Here is a 24682-nt window from a genome sequence, read left to right on the forward strand (position 1 = left end):
TCTGACTATAAATTTTCTGCATGGTAATACAAAAGATCACTGATAATATTTCATATTCAAAACTGTCATAGCAAACCAACTTAAGCAGAATATAAAAACCTTTTATAAAACCCAAAGGTATATCAAACATTTTCTGGGCACCTGGGTGGCTCAGTGGTTGAGCATCTGCCTTCAACTTAGGTCATGATCCCAGAGTCCCAGGATCAAGTCCCACATTGGGCTCCCTGCATGGAGCCTGCTTCTCCCTCTGCCTATGTCTCTGCCTCTCTCTGTGTGTCTCTCATGAATAAATAAATAAAAATCTTTTAAAAAAATTTTTTTCTACATTCAGAAATCTACAATTAGAAAAAGCAGCTGATAAAAGAACTTCATTCCAGAAAATATTCACCAAGAGTATATCCCCAGTCAGAACCAATTCAATTAAATCTAATAGACTACCTCAATACTCAGATACAGTCATGTAGATAACAGTCGCCTACATATGATTGCCTGCATTGATTCCTATAGAATACTCCGAGATTCTTTTTTTTTTTTTTTAATTTTTTAAATTTATTTATGATAGTCAAAGAGAGAGAGAGAGGCAGAGACACAGGCAGAGGGAGAAGCAGGCTCCATGCACCGGGAGCCCGATGTGGGATTCAATCCCGGGTCTCCAGGATCGCGCCCTGGGCCAAAGGCAGGCGCCAAACCGCTGCGCCACCCAGGGATCCCTACTCCGAGATTCTTAATCTCTGCCCAAGGCCTACTGACTCAATATCTGGGACTGGGGTGTAGATATCTGCATTTTAGGAAATTAACCATAAAAGGTAAGGATCATTAGTCTAACCAAATAGAGCAAAACAGCACTACTGGGATTTCACCCACTTGCATATATAAATACTCTCTTTAAATTTATAGAACTTCCAATAAAAACTTATGATGGTAGAAATAAGTCAGATTAATTCCGCCATATAGGGGTGCCTGGGTGGTTCAGTGGGTTAAGCGTCCGATGCTTGATCTCACCTTAGTTCTTGATCTCAGGGTCACGAGTTCAAGCCCTGCATTGGGCTCCATGTGTGGATTAATTAGCTAATTAATTAAAAAACGTTTATTGAATGTGTACTTGGGTATTTCCTCAAATCTAATAATTCTCCTGAAAATCAAAAACTATCAGACTGAAGCATTTAAAATTAATGTTTTTGCAGACCAAAATTGGTCAAATAGTGGCAATTTCTGTACAATAACATACAAATGCATCCAACCCTTTTGGAAACTATTAAAAGATAAATGAAGACACAACCAAAATAAGCACTCAAAACAAATACTTACAAAATACTCATCACCACAATAAGGGCAAAGTTACAGTTTTCCATTTCCTTTTTCTTTCCTGTAGATCACAACACACAAAAATCTCTATTAGAACAGGACTGTGATTAACACTGGCTAAGATTTAATTTCATTTGAAAAGAACTGGAAAAGAAATTTTTTAACATGATTTGTAAAGACAACTTGATGTAGGGTAAATTCCCAGCCTCCTTTTTTGATTTCTAATGTCTTGACTAATTTGAAAAAAATCTACAAAAAGAAAATCTACACGAGTCCTACAAATTTGGTCTATGTTACAGATTAATTTACTCTAAAATAAGCAATTCAATACATCATGTATGATCTCTAGCTAAGTTCCATCTCTGCAAATAATATTTGAGCTGGGTTTATGTACATTGTTTGCATTACAATCCTCACCTGTTCTCTTTTGCTCAAATTTATAAATTCCAAAGCTAAAGTGTTATTAAGCTAAAGTAGCAGATACATAGTCACACTAAGATATAAGCCTTAAAAGAGGATTTGATAATGTAGAAGGGTGAGAAGTATAACAGTTTTATAGTTCCGAGAGGGAGGGAATAACAATAGAGGCAAGATGTCTTCAAAATTGAGAGTGAGGATAATAAAAGTCAAATTCTATCTTTGCAATTTGCTGGGCTGGACCTGAGAGTACATAAAAGTTAAAGCATATAATCAGTTTAGTACTTTCAAGGGTAGAAATAAAATGTCTGTAAAGACTAGGAAATTCATGAGTGAATCATCCAGCAGCAAGGGACAGTGGTTGGGACTGGGGACTTGGGAAGCACATGCTCTGTCTGATGGAGCAGCTACTACTAAGCTCCAACTGATTGTTGCTGTGAAGGGATTTGAGTCCAGAGCGTCAGATCTGAGTTTTTATATCAAAATGTCCAATTTTTAAAATATCACATGGGCCCAGTAAAATACATTAGATGGCCGTATGCCTGCCATTTTTACAACTGATTCTTTACACTTATTCATTAGTTAGTTTTAAGGAACTCAGAGTTTGATAAACATGATCAGAAAAGGAGAGGAAAAAGGGAGACCTCCTAACTGACGTGTCAATAAATATAACCCATAGTCTACTTCATGTAAGTAAACTAAAATCTTCCATCTCTGTTTACAGCTACCTGAAACATCCCCTTTGGCATCTAAGCCCACATCTCCAGAAGAACGCTGAGAAGAAAGTTTAGGAACTGTCTCTGCTGTTCGGTTGAATGTTCGCCTTCTCCTTCGCAAGCTGCTAAGTTTTCCAGTGTCCTCAATAGACTGATTTAACATAGATTCTTCCATTAACAAGTCTGATTCTAAGAAGGAAAAAAAAAATCTTTAGATAGTAGAGAAACCTTGACTATCTATAAGATACGGGGGTGGGGGGGTATTTTGTTGTTTGTTTTTTAAGCCAAGCCTTGGTACCCTTCTTTATTACTTAGGTTCTCATGGCCTAGATTCAAACTTACTCTTAATAAAAAGTTTTGGAAGGTAAAGTGATCCTACAATGAACCTTCACTATTCTAGGAAGAATGATCTGTATTAATAAATGATGGGATCATCAGAGCAAATTCACCAGTGCTATATTAAATATTAACATAATGATTTCAGTTATGGAAACAACAGGCTACCCACTCACATTGGATCATTAGAAAGATTTCCAAGATAGATTGTGGTACTTGACTGTCAACATCAAAGGAAGAAGTAGCATATAATAGTTCTAGTTTTCAATAAGGGTTTGCAAAAAAGAAATACTGCTAAGGAAAATCTGCAAACAACCTAAAAACCTCATTTTTGTCATTTGTTTCAACCTTTCCTTCACCAGATTTTTTATTAGAAGCTCATTATCCAGCAGCCAAACTAATTTCTGAATTTCATTTTCTTTGTTCCTGATTAGGAGTTTAATAATGAGTAGCCAAGAAAGAAGAGCAAGGAAAATAATCAACAAATTAAATGATGAAGCCTTAATTTACCCTGAACTGAATGACTGACCCCTAGCTTTTCTTTAACCAGAATTAAATTCATGTATGTATATATTTTTTCCTCATGTTTTATTTTAAGAAATATGCAAAAAAGAACAACTATATCACTTCTCCAGTCTAGTACCCACCACCACCAAATCCATAGATGTACATGATACCTACCATTGCTAAGTGTGCCTGCATAAACCCAAGGAAGCTGCATTCATAAGGATTGCAGTGGGGGAAGGGCACCAAGGAACACTAGGGCGTATTTGTGATGAAGTTACAGTCTCTCATGGCAGTCAGCTTCCTTGGCTCCTTGAAGAGGCTGTGATAGGCCCTTACTGTGTGATCTTAGACAAGCCACTTAACCTCTCTTTCTCTTTCAATATTTATTCTTTATTAAAATGGAAAAAAAATACCAGTACCTACCTCATAGGATTGTAAGGGGCTGACATTTATAAAACACACAGAACATGTCTGGCACATAATAAACATAATACAAGTGTTTGTTAGACGAATGAAAATGAAAAGTTTTCAAATTCCAAGTAGGGAATAGTTGGAACCACTTCAGTGGGAGTCAATCCAACATCGTCTACTAGTTCCAGCTATTAACCCAAATGGACAATCAGTTTTGTTAATAAATACTATCTTTACCAAAATAGATACATCAAGAAATTTACAAACCAAGCTGTTTGAAATAGTCCTCCAATGAACTCCAGGAATTCTTTTCAATTAGAGATTTGATAATGGCCCATGGTTGCTTTCTATATTTCAAATCTGTGGAAACTCTAATAAAATAAAGAGGAAAGAATATTTATTTAAAGGAAAGAATTTAGTTCTGTTAACATTGCAATTCAGTGTAAGATTATGTTGAATGGAAAGCCAAAAAGACCCAAAGTTATTAAGATTATAAAAGAAAATCTGTTCACTGATTATGACTTCTTTAAAAATTACTATATGCTGCTAATAACTTCATGAGATTTTCCTTCTAAGTACTTGGTATTTTATTCATTTCTTTCTCTAGCCCTAAATTTTCTTTACTTAAGTAGCAATAAAAGCTCAAAATAAATTCTAAATTTTCTAAATGCCTTGTACAAAAAATCCCTAGTGGTCACAAATTAGGTGAAAGTAACTACAATAGCTAAGACCAGGCAAAGCACATGGTGGCCCATCACTATCTTTGATTCAGCAACATTTCTTATTTCCCATTGCAGCCATGTGCTCACCATGTGTTTCTCAAGAACTCACAGCCACCTTGGCTTTAAACAGGGTCCTGTTACTAGTTCTGGCCACTGGACTGTGAACACAGTTCTACAACTCTCCCTGTGGGAACAGGAATGACACAGGAGTGACTGTGTAGCTCCAGGATGTCAAAGCACTCATCAGCACGCGACCTTGAGGATGAGTAGCACCCATCCCTCTACTGACCACTAGTGGACGTGTAATTTGAGCAAGGAATAAAGCTTGGTTGTGTAAGGCTACAAAGATTTTAGGATTGATATGTTCCAGAATATAATCTCAGCTAGCCTGACTAAAACACTCATTTACAATAGCTCACCTCAGCCGGCATTTCTGTTTTGAGGATCGGATGATATGGTATCTGTTTAAGGTATAGAAGTAATCATGGTAGGGAACATCATGTGTCACTACTTCTGAATCTACCAGATAAAATTGTGCTTCTCGACTTTCTTTATACAGTGTCTGCCAAAATAAGATTAGAAAAATTTTTGCATGTATAAGTTTAATATATTAAATTTCCTTGCCAATTTAGAATATATACAAATTAGAATTCCTTCTCAAAAATAAAAGACATGAAAAGCCTACATACAGACCAGAAGAGCCTCTCTGTTGGCTGTGCTATCTATGAATTGAGAAGATGTGACCTCAGAAATAGTGTTTGCTGTTTCTCTGTCATTTCATTGTACAATTATTTTTTTTCTTTCTTTTAGGTTTGAGGAGGAGAGAGGAACCGTATAGTCTCTTGTGTATGTTATTTAGTTTATAAAGAATGTTAAATGTTCCTGATAGGGGAACAATTCAAAATTCATTTGAACGAAACAAAGATCCACTCCAAAATTCTTAAAAATGTAACAATCTCCCTTCACCAAAAAAGTGAAGGAAGAGGACAACCAAAGAAAACACTGCTTTCCCTAAACAAGATTTGGAGTGGCTGCTGGCCATTCCTTCCTCATTTTAACCATACCTTGTCAAGCGTATCTAAGACTCCAATATAAAAATACCAATCTTTTCTTAAATGTTTGAAAATCTTTTGGAAAAAAAATTAATTCCTTTTTAACACTGGATGAAAGCCACAAGAACATAACTAGTTCAGATGTTAAGATATTTTCTAACTACTTGCAGAACAGATACACTATACTTCAACACAATTTGGTCAAACACAAACTCCACTATAAAGGCAGCACCACACTGGCCACTGAGCAGAGCACTGAATATCCTATAATCTCTTCCCGTACATTACTGTAGCCCTCTAGTTATGTGGCCCTAACTCTTGATATGATCCTGTATATCAGATCCCAAAGTAGTGTTTTTAAACCATTTCTCATGAAAAAGTTCAAACATACACAAGAGTAGTAATGAAGTATAATGAATCCTCAAAAACTCATCAACCAGCTTCAACATTAACCCTTGCCCAGTCCTGCTTCATCTGTACCCTATCCCCACATTCCCTCCCTCCACCATGATGCTCTGCGTGGCTAGATTACTTTTAAAGGATACCCCAGACATCAGTATAATTTTATTCACAAATATGCCAGTGTATCTCTTTATAATTTCTTCATTGTGTCTCTTTAAAACATACTCTTTTCTTGGGACGCCTGGGTAGCTCAGCAGTACCTTTGGCTCAGGGCGTGATCCTGGAGTCCTGGGATTGAGTCCTGCATCGGGCTCCCTGCATAGAGCCTGCTTCTCCCTCTGCCTGTGTCTTTGCCTCTTTCTGTGTCTCTCATGAATAAATAAATAAAATCTTAAAAAAAATACTCTTTTCTTTAAAATATAAATATAATACAAAATAATACCGTAGTTACATGTAAAAATTAATTCCTTAAATCTTATAACTATCTTTTGAGTTTGCTTCTTTAAATTAGGATTGGATTGATTTGGTTGATATGTCTCTTAAGTCTCTTTTTAATCTGACAGTCTCTCCTCTCTTCTAAAAAATTTTTTTGCCACTTATTTCTGAAAATTGTCTTGTAAGCTGGTGTGTGTGACAAGCATCTTCTCTCTTCTCACACATGATTATTTAGGAATAGTGACACAGTAGACATACCTGCTTTTCAGTGGCAGCAGTGCACTTTCCAGTAAGTGGATTATTAAGGACTATAGTGTAGGTCATGGTTCTCAGTTGATCACCTCCAGGTTCTACTTTCCAAGGGGTGGACACGACATCTAATCACAGCAAATATAAAAAGAGAGTTGGTTCTAAAAATCTGAAAAGTATGATTTAAAATGTAATCAGAAGTAGATTTTTTTAAAAAATATAATTAACATACAGTGTTATATTAGTTTCAAGTATACCATATAATGATTCAACAAGTCTATGCTTTACCCATGACAAATGTACTCTTAATCCCCTTCATGTATTTCACACACACACACCCCACCTTCCCTCTGGCAACCATCAGCTTGTTCTCTGTATTTGGGTCTGGTTTATTGTCTCTTTTGTTCTTTGTTTTTTCTTTTGTTTTCCCAAATTCTGCATATGAGTGAAATTATATGGTATTTGTTTTTCTCTGTCTTACTTCACTTTGCATTATATCCCGCAGGTCCATCCATGTTGTTGGAAATGGCAAATTTTCATTCCTTTTTTAAGGCTGGGTAATATTCCATCACATATATTTCTACACACATACATACCACATCTTCTTCATCCATTCATCTATTGATGGACACCTGGGTGGCTTCCATATCTTTGCTATTGTAAATAATGCTACAGTAAACACAGGGGTGCATATATCTTTTTGACTTACTGATTTCATTTTATTTGGGTAAATATCCAGTAATGGAATTACTGGATCATATGGTAATTCTATTTTTAATTTTTTTCAGGAACATCCATACTGTTTTCCACAGTGACTACACTAATTTGCATTCCTACCAACAGCGTACAACGGTTCCTTTTTCTCCACATCTTTGCCAACACTTGTTATTTCTTGTGTTTTTCATTCTAGCCATTCTGACAAGTGTGAGGTAATATCTCACTGTGCTTTTAATTTTCATTTCCCTGATGATTAATGGAAAGTAGTTTTTAATTATTTAAATTTTTATTTTTGGCCAGTCCTAACTTCGTTATGACTGTATTATCATTTCAACATTAAAGGAAAATAAAATTAAATGTGAGGCACTATTCTTGTATGTGACATATTCCCCAACTTTGATCCATTTACTTCTAAATTATTGTCTATTAATACGCTTTTTTTCCTTTTCTTTAGGAGAGAAAATTAAGAGGTGTTTCATCTGTAGTCTTCATTTTGAAGTCCCCAGTACCTGTGAAAAGAAGTAATGGCACCTGCCTTACCAAACACAAACAGAACAACACTTTAACATTCCCATCATTGAGGACAAAACCTTGAAAGACATTTGCCATTATGCAAAAATAAGACCTTGATCCCAACTTGTGGAAAAATCATGTTAATAAGAAATTATGTAATGAGAAAATATGTAATGTTAATGGCTTATTTGTCAAAATCTTTAATCAAGGAGGGGGCTGTGGAATATAAATAACTATGTAATATTTCTATATTAAGAAAGCTGTAAGAAAATCTCTTTGTATTTATGGCAACATCTTGATTAAAATTCTCTCTTATTGGGGCACCTGGGTGGCTCAGTGGTTGAGTGTCTGCCTTCAGCTCAGGTCATGATCTCAGGATCCTGGAATCAAGTCCCACATCAGGCTCCCTGCATAGAGCCTACTTCTCCCTCTGCCTATTTCTCTGCCTCTCTCTCTCTCTCCGTGTTTCTCATGAATAAATAAATAAAATCTTTTTAAAAAATCTCTCTTATTTGCTTAATAATAACACAATGAGGGGCATCTGGAGGTCTCAGGTCATGACCTCAGAGATTGTCCAGCTTCAGGCTCTCTGCTCAGCAGGAAGTTTGGTTCTCCTTAGCCCTTTTCCTCTGCCCTTCACCTCTACTCCTCCCCCACCTTGTGCTCTCGCGCTCTCTCTCTCTCTCTCAAAGAAATAAAATCTTAAAAAAAAATAACACAGTGAGTAAAAATATACATTGAGCAGAAATACATTTTTAGAACATAGCAGCATACAGTGAAGATCATTTAAGAAGCCAAAGACTAGGAATATATAGGTAACAGCATAGTGAACTCTTTTCAAAGATCTGACTAAATCACCAAATTCTGTTAGCACTCATGAATTTAAGCAATTAGTATGCTTGACTACTGTTTGTCAACATCTAAAATATAGAAGTCTTTAACCCATTACCCATCATTTAAAAAATGAAGCAAGCCTTTGATACAGCCAATTTTACTCAACTTCTTTCATACAGGTAGGCCTCGAGATTTTTTGAGGGACTCCAAAGCTGCCTTTTGAGTATCTGGAAAAAATCTTTAAACTAAACTAAAAAGGCAGAATCATGGAATCTACCATACATAATTTTTTAACATATTATTTATGATCGCTACACCCAACATGGGGCTTGAACTCATGACCCCAAGATCAAGAGTTGCATGCTTTTCTGAGGCAGCCAGGCATCCCTACCATATATAATTTGCTCTAAAAAATAATTTAGTTAGTTGTACATGAAAGAAGATACAAAATTTATTCTGAAATTACTTTTCAAAAAATTATTTTGGTCCTATGTCAGTCTGTTTCAGAAAAATATACAAATAGGGATCCCTGGGTGGCGCAGCGGTTTGGCGCCTGCCTTTGGCCCAGGGCGCGATCCTAGAGACCCGGGATCGAATCCCACGTCGGGCTCCCGGTGCATGGAGCCTGCTTCTCCTTCTGCCTGTGTCTCTGCCTCTCTCTGTCTCTCTGTGACTATCATAAATAAATAAAAAGATTTAAAAAAAAAATATTAAAAAAAAAAAAGAAAAATATACAAATAATCCATTGTTATTAGTAATATAAAATATTAGTAATAATATAATATTAGTAACATAATTTTAAGATATCATCAAATTCTGCTTTTAAAATTTCATATGGGATGCTTGGGTGGCTCAGTGGTTGAGCATCTGCCTTTAGCTCAGAGCATGATCCCGGGGTTCTGGGATCGAGTCCCACATTGGGCTTCCTGCATGAAACTTGCCTTTCTCTCTCTCTCTATCTTTCATGAATAAATAAACAAAACCTTAAAAAAAAAACCTTCATACTATTCAACAAAGCAACTATTAAGGATAAAAGTATGTCTTCCAGTTATATTGTCACCAATGTCACCAACAAGCCTACTGAACATCATGTACCAAAACATCATATAATTAACAATATTTTGGAAAAGCCAAGACCCTCAATATCTAAGTAAAGCTCATCATGATAGGAAAAATCAGGGATGAAATTATAAGAAAAATGGCAACAATATACAAAGGACACATGCACCATTTTTATATTGAGTTAAAGTAATAAAAAGCAGGAATTGCACAATACTTTATGAATCCTCTGATGTAATAAAGTTTTTAAATTGGTGAGTCTTCACACCCATCAGAATGGCTGTTACTATTACTGAAAATAACAAGTGCTGGCAACGATGTGGAGAAATTGGAAACTTTATGCATTGCTGGATGGGGGGCGGGATGTAAAATGATGTGGCCACTATGGAAAACAGTATGGCCATTCCTCAAAAAGCTAACCATAGAATTACCTATGATCCAGTTATTCCACTTCTAGGTATATACCCATAGGAATTGAAAGCAGGGACTCAAATACATCAGTGTTCACAGCAGCATTATTCACAATAACTAAAAAGTAGAAACAACTCAAAATTCCATTAATGTATGAATGGATAAGCAACATGTGCTTTATATATACAATGGAATAGTATTCAACTTAAAAAGGAATGAAAGTCTGACACATGCTACAAGACAGATAAACCCTGAAAGACATGCTAAGTGAAATAAGCCAGACACAAAGGGACATGTTGGGTGATTCTCCTTACATGAGGTACCAAAAGTAGCCAAGTTCCTAGAGACAGAAAGGAGAATAGTAGTCATCAGCAGTTGGAGAAGGGGGGGAATGGAGACTTATGGTTTAATAGGTAGAGTTGCAGTTTGGGAAGATGCAACAGTTCTGGAGATGGACGGTGATGATGGTTACATAATGTGGATGTACTTAATGCCACTGACCTGAACACTTAAAAGTGGTTCAAGTGGTATATTTTATGTTATGTACATTTTGCCACACACACACACAAAAAATTGGTGTATCTTGGGAATGGCTATGCAGGTTTTATTATACTATTCATGCAACTTTTGTGAAGGTTTACAATTTTCAAAATTAAAAAGTTGAACAGAAAGACTTAAAACTGAGTTTTGAATTACAAAAGTAGTGTCACAGAGCTGTAAACAAAGATTTAAATGAACACCTATTTAAAAGCTCCTAATTAAAAAAAAATCCAATAGTACCATCTTAGTGCTGAAATTAGATTAAACCCACAAACAATTGACTATACACGAATCTTTCAGTTAAAAAAAAGAAATATTTCTTAATGTTATTGAAAACAAGCCTCTGTGGGCCACCTGGGTGACTCAGTTGGTTAAGTTTCTGCCTTTGGCTCAGGTCATGATCCCAGGGTCCTGGGATCAAGTCCCGTATTTGGCTCCCTGCTTGGCAGGGAGTCTTTCTCTCTGCTGCTCCCTCTGCTTATTCTCTCTCTTTCTCTCTCTCTCTCTCTGTCTCTCTCTCTCTCTCTCTCTCTCTCTCTCTCATTGTGCTAAATAAAGAACTTTTTAAAAAATTAAAATTAAAAAAATTTTTAAATAAAAATAAAAAACTTTTGAAACCCATTCTCAAGAAATTGAACTTTGATGGCCAGATAGCAAGTTCAGCAGATAGCAGAATGATGTGCAATCAATCATAAACAGATTATCTCTTTGGGAGCAAACCTGACTAATTCTAGTCTAAATAGCAACATTCCTATTATTGTTTACACTTGTAATTAGCCAGAAGCCTTTGCTACCAAAAGCCATTTAGAACATCAGATAGCAAATATAGTCATCCACATTGAAGCTAGATATGATATCAGACACCTAACACAGTTCTGAGTCAAAGAACAAACTAACTCAGTCAGTTAAGTGTCCTACTCTTGATTTTGGCTCAGGTCATGATCTCAGGGTTGTGGGATCAAGCACCACATTAGGCTCGGCACTCAGAGTTTGCTTGAGATTCTCTCTCTCCCCTCCTCCCTTTGCCCCTCCCCCTGCTCTCCTCTCTCTCTAATAAATATTTTTTAAAAAAAGAAGAAATAAAGAAAAAAAGAACAAACTTCATTTGAACCAGCATGAATAACATGCTAGTTCTTCTTGGGCCTTGTCAGTCATAAAAATGGCAGTGCAATATTAATAGGCATCATTTTAAAAAATTAAGAAAATTAACATATCCAACTCTTCTAAAATATCAAGTTTTCCAGACAGACATGAATAGCAAGAAAATACAAAATAGATTCAGAAGAGATACAGTTAAACACAAGCTACTGAGTGAAGAGGAAAATTTATATCCCTTAGATATTCCACATTCTTACAACTAGAACAGAAAAAAAAAGATTTTTTAAACATAAAGTTCTTAACATAATCACAGGACTCAACAGCTATCTATGAGAAATCACTTTGCTATATCTCTGAATAAGAAAAAAATTTGTATATATCAATGATACAACCTATGAATATGTAGTTATGTTTACATAAAAGTTTCACAAAAAACAATAATATTTAATCACTAGTAAAGTGACTCAACTATAAATTGATTGTAGGATAACTTCCTCTTTGACTATATCAAATGACTCAACTTATATGAATCTCTGCTGCTTCTGTTTTATAATTTTATATAGCAAGCTAAACCATGTGCTCCCAAAATTTATAAAATATTTTGGAATATTTAGGATAAACTAAGTTTCAAACTAACTATAAGCTCATTTGAGATGTTTACCAAAACAGAACTTTTAACACACAACCAATGAAATCCTTCTTATGAGTATAACTAATTTCCTAACTGGAATCTTTTTTCTGTTTTGGTATTTTCATTGAGATATACCACAGACACAGCAATCTGAGGTGTATAGCTCCAGGAGTTTGCACACACACAAAAAAACACATATGTGTACCACTACCCAGATCAAAATAGACTTTACCAACATCCCAGAAGATTCCTCCCACTCTTTACCCATCCAACTCTCCATCCAACTATGTACAACATAGTACAGTAAACACTATGCTGATTCTGTGTCCATAAATTAGTTTTGCCTGTTCAGAACTTTATATCAAGAAATCACAGTATGTACTCTTTTGTGTCTGGCTTCTTGTGCTTAACATTAAATCTGTGAGACTTACTAATATTGTTATAAGTAGCATCAACTGCTTTTGCGTTGCTATACAGTATTCTTTTGTGTGAAGATACACCATTTGTTTATCTATTCTAGTAACTGGTAGATATTTGGGCTGTTTTGTTTTGAGACCATTGTAAACATGCTGCCATGAACACTGTAGTACATATCATTCAGAGTACACGTTTCCATTTCTGAAGGATATATACCTTCTAGTAGAATTGTTGAGTCAGAGAGAATTTTTTATGTTCTGCTTACTGCCAAACCATTTCCAAAGTGACTGTACCAATTTATACCCCACTAGAATCCAATTGTTCCACAATGAAATTCTTTTAAATGGGTCCCACCCAACCAAACTGCTACATTAATAAATAAATGGAGTTTTAGTTTCAAAGAGTTTGACTTAATTGTAGGTAGGATCTGACTAACTGAACAATGAGTCAATATTTGCATGTAAATTTAACTGAAATGCTTAAATACCAGCTTATATATCATCAAAATAAAATCAAACCCTAGTTTTTCCCCTGGCAGCATAAATAGGCTCAACTCTTAAAGGATAATAAAATTCTCCCTTATTTATCATTAGGTAAACACAAGACCAACCGATTATATTTCTAGAATTGGCAAATCTCTGCATAAAGCGTGAACTGGTGAAGAGCAATTCAAACATTCTCTCAGCACTGATACGAAAAACACGGTTGATATAAAGTCTTCCATGAAGATCTTTCTCAGGAACATTTTCTGGGGAAACAAACAAAAAAACCACAGGACTGAAAGGGGAGAAACTAAAGAATGGTAATTTCAAGATTTTGTTTTGTTTTTGCACAAAATGGTTTTTTAAATGTGATTACAATGATCAGCACATTCCACACACTTTATTAAACTCCAAATTGGCATTATATACATAAGCACTGTATACAAATATACATAATATATATCTAATTAAACTATATATGATCAATATTTCAGTCATCAAACCCAAAAGATATAAAACTATCTAACCTGAATGATATCAAAGTCCCATAATATATCACTCAAAAGAATATTTCAAAAGTGACAAGGTTAACAGTGGGACACACAGGGGTGTATCTACCACAGGAATTAGCAGGTCCTATTTCTGAATGCTCATACATTCAGTAAATATTAAGTCACGAATGGCTCTAACTCATTCACTCACTCGGTAGCCTGAATAATGTTTCCAGCCTGATTTAAAGCTGACTGCCCCAAGCATCATCATATTTACAACCTATTCTCAATACCACCCATTAAAAGAACTAAGAAACCTTTCTGAAAAATAATCTTCAAGTCAAGGAATATTACATTTCTCTGGGAACCTGATAATGATAGTGTTGAAAGCTACTGGCTGGCAGAAAATGAAGAAACAATATCTGTTCATCTCTCTTCACGTTCCCTGGAAACATTATATATAATAGCCCATGCTTATTTGGTACTTAATATAAGCCAGGAACTGTACTAAGCACCTTACAGGTATTCATTCCTCTTATCCTCACAGCAATCCTGAAATATGGATGGTATTATCATCATCTCATCATATAGATGAGGAAAATGAGGGAAAGAGAGAACTTCCAAAGCTCCATAGCTGGTGAGTGACTGAAATGGAACTTGGATTCACTGCAGCTCCAGGGTGCACCAACTTAACCTCTATTTTATACTGCTAGGAGTTTAACTTAGAAGAATCAAAAGGAAAGAAAAGAAGAGAGAAGAAAAAAAGTTGAGAAGAAATAAGATAGCTAGGAATAAGAGTCTGGTAAAAGAAATAGAGCAAAGCAATCCAATATGAAATTTTAATGATTTCAGGACTGGGATTATTTATTGTCTCAAGGATTATGTTCCATTGATACAGAATAAAAACTGTGACAAAAGCTCCCCCTATTACAGATATCATGCACTAAGATGCATAGAGCATCTGTCAATATTAAACCATTGGGAAGCAGCCTGGTCAGGTAAAGGCAGGTAAAATCTTCTAGCTCTGCCTTTATCCCAACGATTGCTTTTTCTCCCTCATTAAATGATTTCTGTCTATTTTGCCACAGGTGCAGAGAACTCAGGAGAATATTGATTTACCTTTCCCCCTGCAACAATACTATGTGCAGGCAAAAGCCAGTCATGGCAATTTCAAATAATGGCTCTTTGGTATAGAAATAAATCACTGAAACTAGGTAATGTGCTAAGGTCTTGTGAGATAACTTCCCAATTAGGCTTGAGAAATAGACTTTTCTGATACAGAATATACATTCATTGTAAAAATAATTCATATATTCACAAAGAAAGAAAACAAGTAGAGGTAATTCTATTGATCCTGCTCATTTCCCTCACAGAACTTAACCTGAGTTGTAATTATATGTTTATTGGCTTATTGACTTATTTATTGCCTCTCTCCCCAGTATGAGTCTAAGTTCCATGTGAGTAGGGACCATGTCAATTTTAAACTCTTGTACACATTACGTATTTGGCACAGAAGTGTTAAATAACTATTTTTGAAAGAATGAATAACTACTTAAGATGCTAAAAAAGTGTCTTAGGATCAATTATTATTTAAAGGACTTTGATTTTACAGCCGTATATTTTAGCTTTTTATTTGGGAATAATTTTTTGATTTACAATTAATGAAGCTGGGTATTATTCCTGCCCTTTCCCAGTAATATCCTTTTTCTGTACAAGGATCAAATCCAAAATACCACGATGTATTTAGTTCTTTTATCTCCCTAGTCTCCTCCAATTGTGACAGTCTCTCATTCTTTCCTTGTTTTTTAATGGCCTTACACACTTGAAGAACACTGGTCAGGTATTTTGTAGAATGTCCCTCAACTTAGGGTTATCTGTTTTTTCATGATTAGACTGGTGTTGTGGATTTGGGGAAGAATGCCCACAAATGTAAGGTGCCCTTCTCGTCAAACTCAGGGGATTGGGGATCCAGGGTATCAACGTGATTTATGGTCAGCAGCCTGGTCAGGTAAAGGCAGGTAAATTCTTCTAGCTCTGCCTTTATCCCAACGATTGCTTTTGCTCCCTCATTAAATGATTTCTGTCTATCTATTTTGCTAAAGGTGCAGGGAATTTAGGAGAATATTGATTTACCTTTCCCCTGCAACAATACTATGTGGTTACCAACTATGTGGTTACCAATGGTAACCACGATCACTTGAGGTGGCATCTGGCATGTTCTTCCACTGTAAAGTTACCACATTCTGTTTGTTAGAAATGAGTCACTAAGTTCAGTCCATACTCAAGAGAAGGAGAATTAAGTTCCACCTCCTGTAAAGGGAAGTATCTATGTATATTATTTGAAACTTTGTAAGGAAGATTTGTGCTTTCTCCCTCATTTACATATTTATTTGATCATTCATATCAGTATGAACTCATGAATAGTTATTTTCACTTTAGTTTATACCAGTTCTATCATTATTTGTTTTGTTGATCAAATTTTTTTAGTTTGGCCATTAGGAGCTCTTTCAGGTTGACTCCTATGCCCTTCTGATATTCCTTTTTAAAAAAAAAAAAAAAAAAAAAGCATTTCTTTATTTATGGCCCTACAAAAAACTCCAGCCTCATTTTGTTTATTCCCCATCTCAGCCCCAGAAGCAGTCATTTCACTAAGGAGTTCTCAAACTATAATTTTTCAAAAGTAAGTTTCTTGTTCACATTTATGAAGAAAAGAACTTACACTCATATAAACATTTCAATACATTTTCATTTTTCATTTCAACTCCACTGTTAGATAAATTGTTTTGCATTATGACTGATAAAATAGAATTCATGGTACTACTATTGGAAATTAATAATACCTTTTGTATGTAAACTAATTCAAAGAAGTAGGGACATGAAATAAACTATTTCCACGTGGGATCATTAATTATGATAGTCAAGTACTTTCAAGCCTCCTGTCCAAGTAACGTCACCAATAATACTGCTGTAACATATGAAACTAGCAAGTGGTATTTCAAGTGGGGAAAAGAACATCACTCAACCTGGTAGCAGGTTACTATTTCCAGTAAAGAAGAAATATTTCTTAAATTGAAAATATTCAAACATATCAGTTTGAAAGTGGTCAGTGGAAATGATGGGGAAAATGAGACAGATAAATAAATATGAGAAGAACATGGGCATAAAGGAATAAACCATATGTTTGACAGTGTTTTGAGGGTTCACGAAAAATGTACTAGGTAAGTGTACAAGAACAGCAGATGATTTGGGTTTTAAGTAAGGACACACCATTTGTTTTATCTTCTATCTACTAAAAACTGGTGACTTGCCATCTTCTTGACTCAGATGGAGGGCTTTCTTTGCATCTAAAAGATCAAGTTCAATTTGAGAGTGTTGTTCAAACACGTGACTCAGGTAACTATGTCGGGGTTACTTGATTTAGTCTAATGGCTGCTTCCCTGACATACTAGACTATTTCATGGCTCTTTCTCAGCTTTCGATAGAGGTCTTCTTGTTCTCACCTTTAGTAATTAATAAGCATCACCTGATACTTGATTTCTGTTTTTCTTTGCCTGACTTTCCAATTCATCTTGTTCTGTCAGGTCATGGATTCCAATTTTGCTATTCTTATGTGCTCCTCCCCCAGCCTAATCTTTACCTGACTTTACTTCCATTCTCAACACAAGTGACTTTGGCTAGGGAATCCTGTCACACCAAATTCTAATCTTAGCTATATAAAATCAAACTTAACTCTGTCATGACACAGCCCGGGTGTCTCATGCCATCAAGCCAGTTCATCAGCTTCCACTCAAGGCTGTACCCCCGGGGCAGATGTTTCACAGACTATCCATGATATGATAGAGCAGGGCAGATGAAAGAAGTAAATCCTAACAGCAATAGAAATATATCTGTGGCCAAAAACATAGCCATAATTACTTTATGCTTGTAGATGTGGATACATTGTGTCAACTCATGTTCATCTGCCAGAAAACCCCAGCACCTTCTCATATGCTCTGAACTCCCCCAAACCAGGTATGTAGTTATTAAGCTGAGGAAAGCTTATCAGCAGCAACACTCTAGATAAACAAGGTTCTACAGCTTATTCTGTGATGTATCATATATCAAATTTTTAAGTTTGCATATGGTTTAACAGATTAAAACATAATGCTTAGCATTTTGCTCAGGAGCTGGTGGCCCAGAACCCATTTCTGGAAGTACAGAAATATCCCTAAAAGGGCACCCTTCAATCTTGGTGGGTTTTAAAATGCCTACTATAGAATAAGAACATCAAAAAAAGAAGCCAGTCAAAGCAGATTCTAAGCTAACTTTCCCTGTATGGGCTTCAGTTAAACTCCACATCAAAGAGACTGAACTAGTTGTTTCAGGTCCCTCCGTAAGATATTTCATGATGCTCTGCTTTCCTGATTCCTCTCAGGGATACATGAGTCTAGAGGGAGTCTCTACTTCAAAATGGTCTAGTGTCCCCCTCCTGAAGATTACAATCTATAGATGGCAGAAAAGAGGAAAAAAGGAAATCCTTTCATTTTCTCACTCAGAATGCTCACAATGGTGGATCAAAATACTATCATTTTAAATAAAATGATGTTGGGTTTAAAATAATCTGCCATCTACCTAACTCCCTCTAAATCCGCACACAAATTCCTTTCTTTTGACCTTTCTTATTTTCCCCAGTTCACTGACTTCAAGTGTCTTCATAACCTCACAACTTCCAGAAAATAAAAAAATAGATTCATTATAATACTCACTTAATATGTATGATAAGCCTGAGATTTTGAAATCTGCTTAGGGAAAGCAAAAGATTTGTTATGTAATGATAATCGAATAAGAAAAAGGTCATTCCCTGTACCTTAAAGAAAACATCTACAAAAGAAGGCTGGATAGTACATGTAAGGTCTTACTGCCATAAAATCAGTCTTTAAAAGGACACTAGCAAGGGAGGAAATGCGATCAGGGCTCACATGCAATACAACAACTACACTACTGTCATTCTTTATTTATAGATATGAACACAGCTTATATGAGATTTAATATCATCCTTTATGAAGCTTATCATTAATGTTAATTTTATAGGATCAATAAGGCAACTTATTTTTAAGGACTATTCTTGTAAAAAAGCAGGGAAGAAAGAGGAGGAAAAGAAATCCCTGTTTTGGCGTCACTTACCTATCTGGCCACTGGGTGACAGAGTAGATCTTCCTAAAGTCAGAGGTTTAGACAGGCAGGAGATTACTAATTCATCCTGCTACTTACTAATTCATCCTACTAATTCATCCAAAGCATGAATGGCTAGGACACTAAGAGAGAGTAGTCATTCATGGAGCGCAATCCTTTTAAAAACTTACTCTCAACTATCTTTTCAAAAGAACTCAAGGACTGTCTCTTTTTTTTTTTTTTTTTTTTTTTTCAAGGACTGTCTCTTAATGCATTCTGTGATTTTTAGGAACTACTGAATTTTTATATATGTTTTCAAGAGTATGGATTTAGTTTTCATTAAAGATACTTGCTATAGTATTCCCAAACCAAAGCTGATTTAGATTTGGTTTTCATAGATTTGGTCTCAGTTTGCTTTTAGATTTGGATTTGATTTTAAATTTGACTCGGGGGGATCCCTGGGTGGCGCAGTGGTTTGGCGCCTGCCTTTGGCCCAGGGCGCCATCCTGGAGACTCGGGATCGAATCCCACGTCAGGCTCCCGGTGCATGGAGCCTGCTTCTCCCTCTGCCTGTGTCTCTGCCTCTCTCTCTCTCTCTCACTCTGTGCCTATCATAAATAAATAAAATTAAATTAAAAAAAAAAATTTAAATTTGACTCGGATTTAGTTTTGGTTTTTATAGATTTGGTTTTCACTATAGTAAAAGACTTCAGGGGTTCCCACACCAGGCCTAATCTGAACAGTAACTAGACTAGCGAATACAATCATATCCCACAGATCCAAACAACTATAATGTCCCCCATTACTAATATCCTGAGCATTGCTGAACAGAAAGCAGATAGAGCAAAATCCACTAGCACTGCTCCCTTTCCTGAAATTGGAAAATAGTCACTCCACTGTATCTTTCCCAATGTCTCCCCACTTCACAGACTTCAGATGTCAACAATCTTAGAATTAAAAAAAAAGATTCTTCAAAATGCCCACTTAATATGTCTGATAAGCCCCAAGTACTAACTTAGAGAAAGTATGGAGAACATGATTTTTTATAAAGTTTCATTTAAGCAACTTGGTTTATTATATTCTCTACTTTTGTAGCTCTCTCTCTCCCTTCCTTCCTTTTTTTTCTTTCTTTCACTTCTTTCTTTCTTTCTTTTTTGGTAGTTCAAAGTATAATTATAGTATTTATAACAATATGCAGATTTGTATTCAGATTTGCTTTTCCATCGCTCAATCTTCACTGACTTAAGGCTTGGAACTTTAAAAGGTAAATGTGATAGAGATCTTCAAATTCTAGGCTTCTGAAAAGTGGAGCTGGGTTAGACCTAGCAGCTTCTTTCCCCTATTTTCTATTAACTTCCACCTTTCTTTTGGTTCTTTATAGAGTGAGAATGTATCTAATACAACTAAATTCTCAATCTGTACTCACCCAATACAAAGATAAGCATTAAAAGACACATTTTATTAAAATTTATAAGAAATTGTTTACCTTCGTCAACAGAATCTGAAGTACTGCTTTTGTCCAAAGAAAGATATTCATTTTTATTCAAGTCCAGTGATTTTGATGGCATTCTTCTTAACCTCTTTTCTGAAGTTAGTAAAGGACTCTTTTTGATCTGTTTCTCACTTTGAGGTTCCTCTTTCCCTAACCCCTAAAAGGCAAACAATCCAGTTTAAAAACAGATTATTGGCTTAGATTTTAAAGTGAGATCTTTAATAGATACTTTGAAATACAGCTCTTTGAAAAATGTATTTATGTTTGCATCGCATTTCCAATACAGTCCATAAAATATTGGGAAATAATAATATAATATATTCTAAAGTCATCTTCTTTTATAGTAATGAACAATAAATTTATGAAGAACATCATATAAGAATTCACAGTTAACATCAAGTCAATCACTTAAGCACAGGGAAAGGGGAGCAGAGGACAAAAATAATGTAACAGCAGGTGCTTTGGGGTGGGCATAGGAGAGGAATCAAACCCGATTAGTGCCCCCAGACAATGTAACAGCAGGTGCTTTGGGGTGGGCAAAGGAGAGGAATCAAACCCGATTAGTGCCCCCAGACAATACCTGCCCCATCATCTCAAGGAAGAGAATTCCCCCATTCTCAAGACCAGTAACTACAGGGGAAAGGGAAAGAAAAGAGAGAGGTAAGAGTCATATAAGAATACAGTAGAGGAGATTAGATTAACAGGAAACAGTAATTTCAAAGCAAATTTGTAAGAACATAGTTGGTTTTGCTGTTAAGGGACTGAGGAGGTGGGGATTAAAATATATTCAATATATGATACTATCTATACTTTCTGGGGATAATTGAATCTAGATACATCATTTCTATAATAAATTTAATGTTAGGCATTAAAATATGAATGCTATTGCCATGTTAGTATTCAAGTAGAGCTGTATTATAATTAGGTTTAATAGAACAGTATAAAAATATAGACTATGCAGCAAAGTACCTTCTTGCATTATCTGTGTGTAAGTAGATGACGCAGAGCATATTTCTAATTCTTACACTTCCTGCCCCATGAGATCTTTGAGTAGCACTGAAGGGCAGAAGCTCCAGGGAGGAGACAGGTTTCTATTTGCCACTCAGAGAGCAGAATAACAAGTGGGACCCAGTATACAATTTATGAAAGGATTATTCTACCCCAGTCAGAGGACTGATTCTCCAAGCAGAGGTTACTGCTAAAATTGAGATTTGATTTTATTTGGGAATTTGACACTACAAAGCAACATGCTTACTTAGCTGACCCAGAACCTCTTTAGCAAATGCTAACTAGAGTTAGTTTCCACATATATTTCTTTTGTTGTTTGTAATTAAGATATGGTTCCTATTATAAAAAATAGAGACAGATACTTTTAGGAAAAGTAATTGTGTGGTTGGTATCCGGACAATTTTTATTTCTTTGTATTCTTTTCTGTATTTCCTGAATTTTTAGAATGAATATTAATTTTATAATGTAAGAAAGATCTATTTCATCTTAAAAATGTTAAAAAATGTTATTTTTCCCTTTGTTATTTCCAACTTTCTTGGAAGTAAAAATGAAACAAAGTAAGTGATATATGATATCTGTTGACATCTGAGAATCTCACATACTGTTCTTGAGTGTAAAAAAAAAGAGTGAATTTATATATTACTTATATGCCATAACCTGAAAACATCTATACTAAATGTCAATGAATATATAATCAACCTTAAAACATTAAAGTCTTCCTCTACATTCCATTCCTTTTCCTTAAAGGAAACATGACATCCTTTAAGGACAAATTAGAAGCAAGAACCAATGGATTAACTATTCCAAGAGCAGGAACAGAAGACAAAGCCAAGGTAGTTGTAGAAAGACTCAAGATTAGTAGTTTTGAGAATCCAGTCCTCAAAGTCAGGCTTTTGTAAAAGGATCAAGAGATTGCAAGAGATCTCCTGTCCTGTTACCTCTCTAAAATTGAGTAGTCTGCTTTTCTCCATGAGAACATATGAAGAAATTAGCATCCAGAATCACCTCCCTGTAGTAAATTCCTTAAGGGTCTCTAGATGGAACAGTTTTGCAAGAAATCCACAATACAAAATTAGACTGGGATAGATGTATGACAGTTGCCTGAAACAATTTGATAACTTTTTTAAATTAGGCCTTTTAAATATTCTGCTTCAGTGTTTTCCCAACACTTATTCACAGATGCTGGGAGCTCCATGGGAGAGGGGAGAAAAGGTCCCTTGCTGGCCATATGCAGATTCACCTTCAATTATAAGCTTATGGTTATTGAATATTTAATGTGTGACAGGGATCATTCAAAGCACCTTCACATGTATTAATTCATTTAATCCTCATTAAAAAAAAAAACAAACAATCCTATGGGGTATTACTGTCCTCTTATAGTTGAAAAAAAAAAGCATTGAAATGTTAAGTAAGTAAGTTAACTTCTTTAAGGGCATTCAGGTAGCACGTGGCAGAGGTAGGATTTGAAACCAATGCTCTGCTTTTTTTTTTTTTTTTTTTTTTTTTTTTTTTTTTTTTTTTAATGCTCTGCTTTAAACCAAGAAATTCAGCTTTGGCTCAGACTTGCATCTGTAATCTACAGTAGGAGCACTCTCAGCACTCAGAATGTGGTCTCTAAATACCATTCTTTACTAACAAGTATGGTCCCTTAGGAGAATGGCTGATACTATGTCTGGGATAGTAAGTATACAAAGTGAGCCTAGGACACATTATTGTGCTAGAAAGAAAGGAACCCATGAAAGATTATTGATCATTTCAAAAAAAAAAAAAAAAACACAAACAAACAACCAATCTAAAGGGGCTCCCATTGACAGAGGAGACAAACTGAGTATTTAAATAAATAAATAAATAATGACTCAAATGATAGAAACTCATTGAAATACATTTTTTTTTAAAAAAGCAATGGACTTATAATGATACTTGGAAAAATAAAGGAAGAAACTAAGTAACTATGAATTAACTGAACTATGAATTAATCAAACAGAACTATGAATTAACCAAACATGCCTGCTTTCATAGTCAGCTAAGGAAGCACCTATTGTTACTAAAGCATGCAGTGGGGGTTCTCATCTCCCCCTTCAAAAAGATTCTTTCTACCATACATACCACTTAATCTGAGAAAAATTCTGCTAACTATGAATTCCTCTATCTTATTATATTTTTAATGATGTATATTCCCTTTATAGACTAATGCTCAGGAAACTGTCTGGTAATTCTGTACCATATCCAGCTCTTAACAAAACCACATATTTTTTCCATATAATCTCTGCTACTTATAGACTTAAAACCTTTCTTCTAAGATAAAGGAGTAGCCTAACATCTTAAATTTTTAAACATTTTGTACAGTGTATTTTTATTTGATCTCACATTATGATTAAAACATGGCAGCATAAAAAAAAAAACATGGCAGCATCAGACATATTTTAAAAGGGATATCATGCACTAACCCCTTTTGGTGGATTTGCATCAATTGATTCTGCTTCTGAAACCCGATTAACTGCTTCTCGGGTAAAACTGATGGACTTGGAAAATTTTTCATCTCTCTCCCCACAGTCATCCAAGCTACTTCTTCCTGGACTCCTATAGGAAACATGTCATTAAAAAATTTTTTCATTATAGAAATATAATCAGTCTTCTGTACAAGTAAGTGATTTAGTCTCCCCACTGAGGTCCTCTGCCATTCTATTATAAAGCATTCGACAACAAATGGTTTTTTGTAATGTAACAAATAAGTCCCACTTATAACAAGCCCATCTTCTTAAATCACATGCAAAATGACTTTATTTCTGAAAACAAAATATGAGATTTTTATAAACTTCAGAAACCATTAAAAAAATTAACCAAGTACAAGCAGCTGTAACAGCAACTAATGCAATGGATATTACAGTTTGTTTAAATTTCAGTTATGGACCACCACAAAGCTTTGAAAGGTACAGGGTAGATGTTTGAGTTGAATGACAGTCAACACTAGAAGGCAGTTTCAGATCTCCTTCCTTCTGATTCAGTTCCAGCTGACATGGTGAGTCCCTCCCAGAAGGGGGAACTCCTGGTATCTGAGCACAGACCCCATCAATCAGTCCATGCCCACCTTCTTGTTCTTCTCATTCCTAAGGACAAAGTTTAAGGAACAGCTTTTAAATGATCATAGGTATGTGACTACAACAAACGTCCTGGGACCTACTTTTCCTCTCTCAGGGAGGAACATAAAGAAAGGAAAATCTATTAAACATAAAAGGAGTACAACTGATCTAATGTCCAGGTCTCAAATTTATTAAATAATTATTCC

At 35.3% G+C, this 24682-nt stretch overlaps 1 protein-coding gene across 2 annotated transcripts in view; it reads right to left on the reverse strand.

The window, feature by feature from the left end:
- The window catches only part of GRAMD1C (GRAM domain containing 1C), an 87337-nt gene that overhangs the window by 8684 nt on the left and 53971 nt on the right, over positions 1-24682 (reverse strand). For both annotated transcript variants that reach the window (XM_041771436.1, XM_041771443.1), the window contains 8 exons: positions 23844-23976; positions 20383-20545; positions 13383-13520; positions 6562-6680; positions 4834-4976; positions 3960-4063; positions 2451-2627; positions 1309-1366 (listed from right to left, as the gene is read on the reverse strand). In XM_041771436.1, coding sequence (XP_041627370.1) covers positions 1309-1366; positions 2451-2627; positions 3960-4063; positions 4834-4976; positions 6562-6680; positions 13383-13520; positions 20383-20545; positions 23844-23976 — 1035 coding nt within the window. The remainder of the gene's footprint in view (positions 1-1308; positions 1367-2450; positions 2628-3959; positions 4064-4833; positions 4977-6561; positions 6681-13382; positions 13521-20382; positions 20546-23843; positions 23977-24682) is intronic.

Source organism: Vulpes lagopus, chromosome 1 (assembly GCF_018345385.1).
Source record: "Vulpes lagopus strain Blue_001 chromosome 1, ASM1834538v1, whole genome shotgun sequence".
Classification (NCBI taxonomy): domain Eukaryota; kingdom Metazoa; phylum Chordata; class Mammalia; order Carnivora; family Canidae; genus Vulpes; species Vulpes lagopus.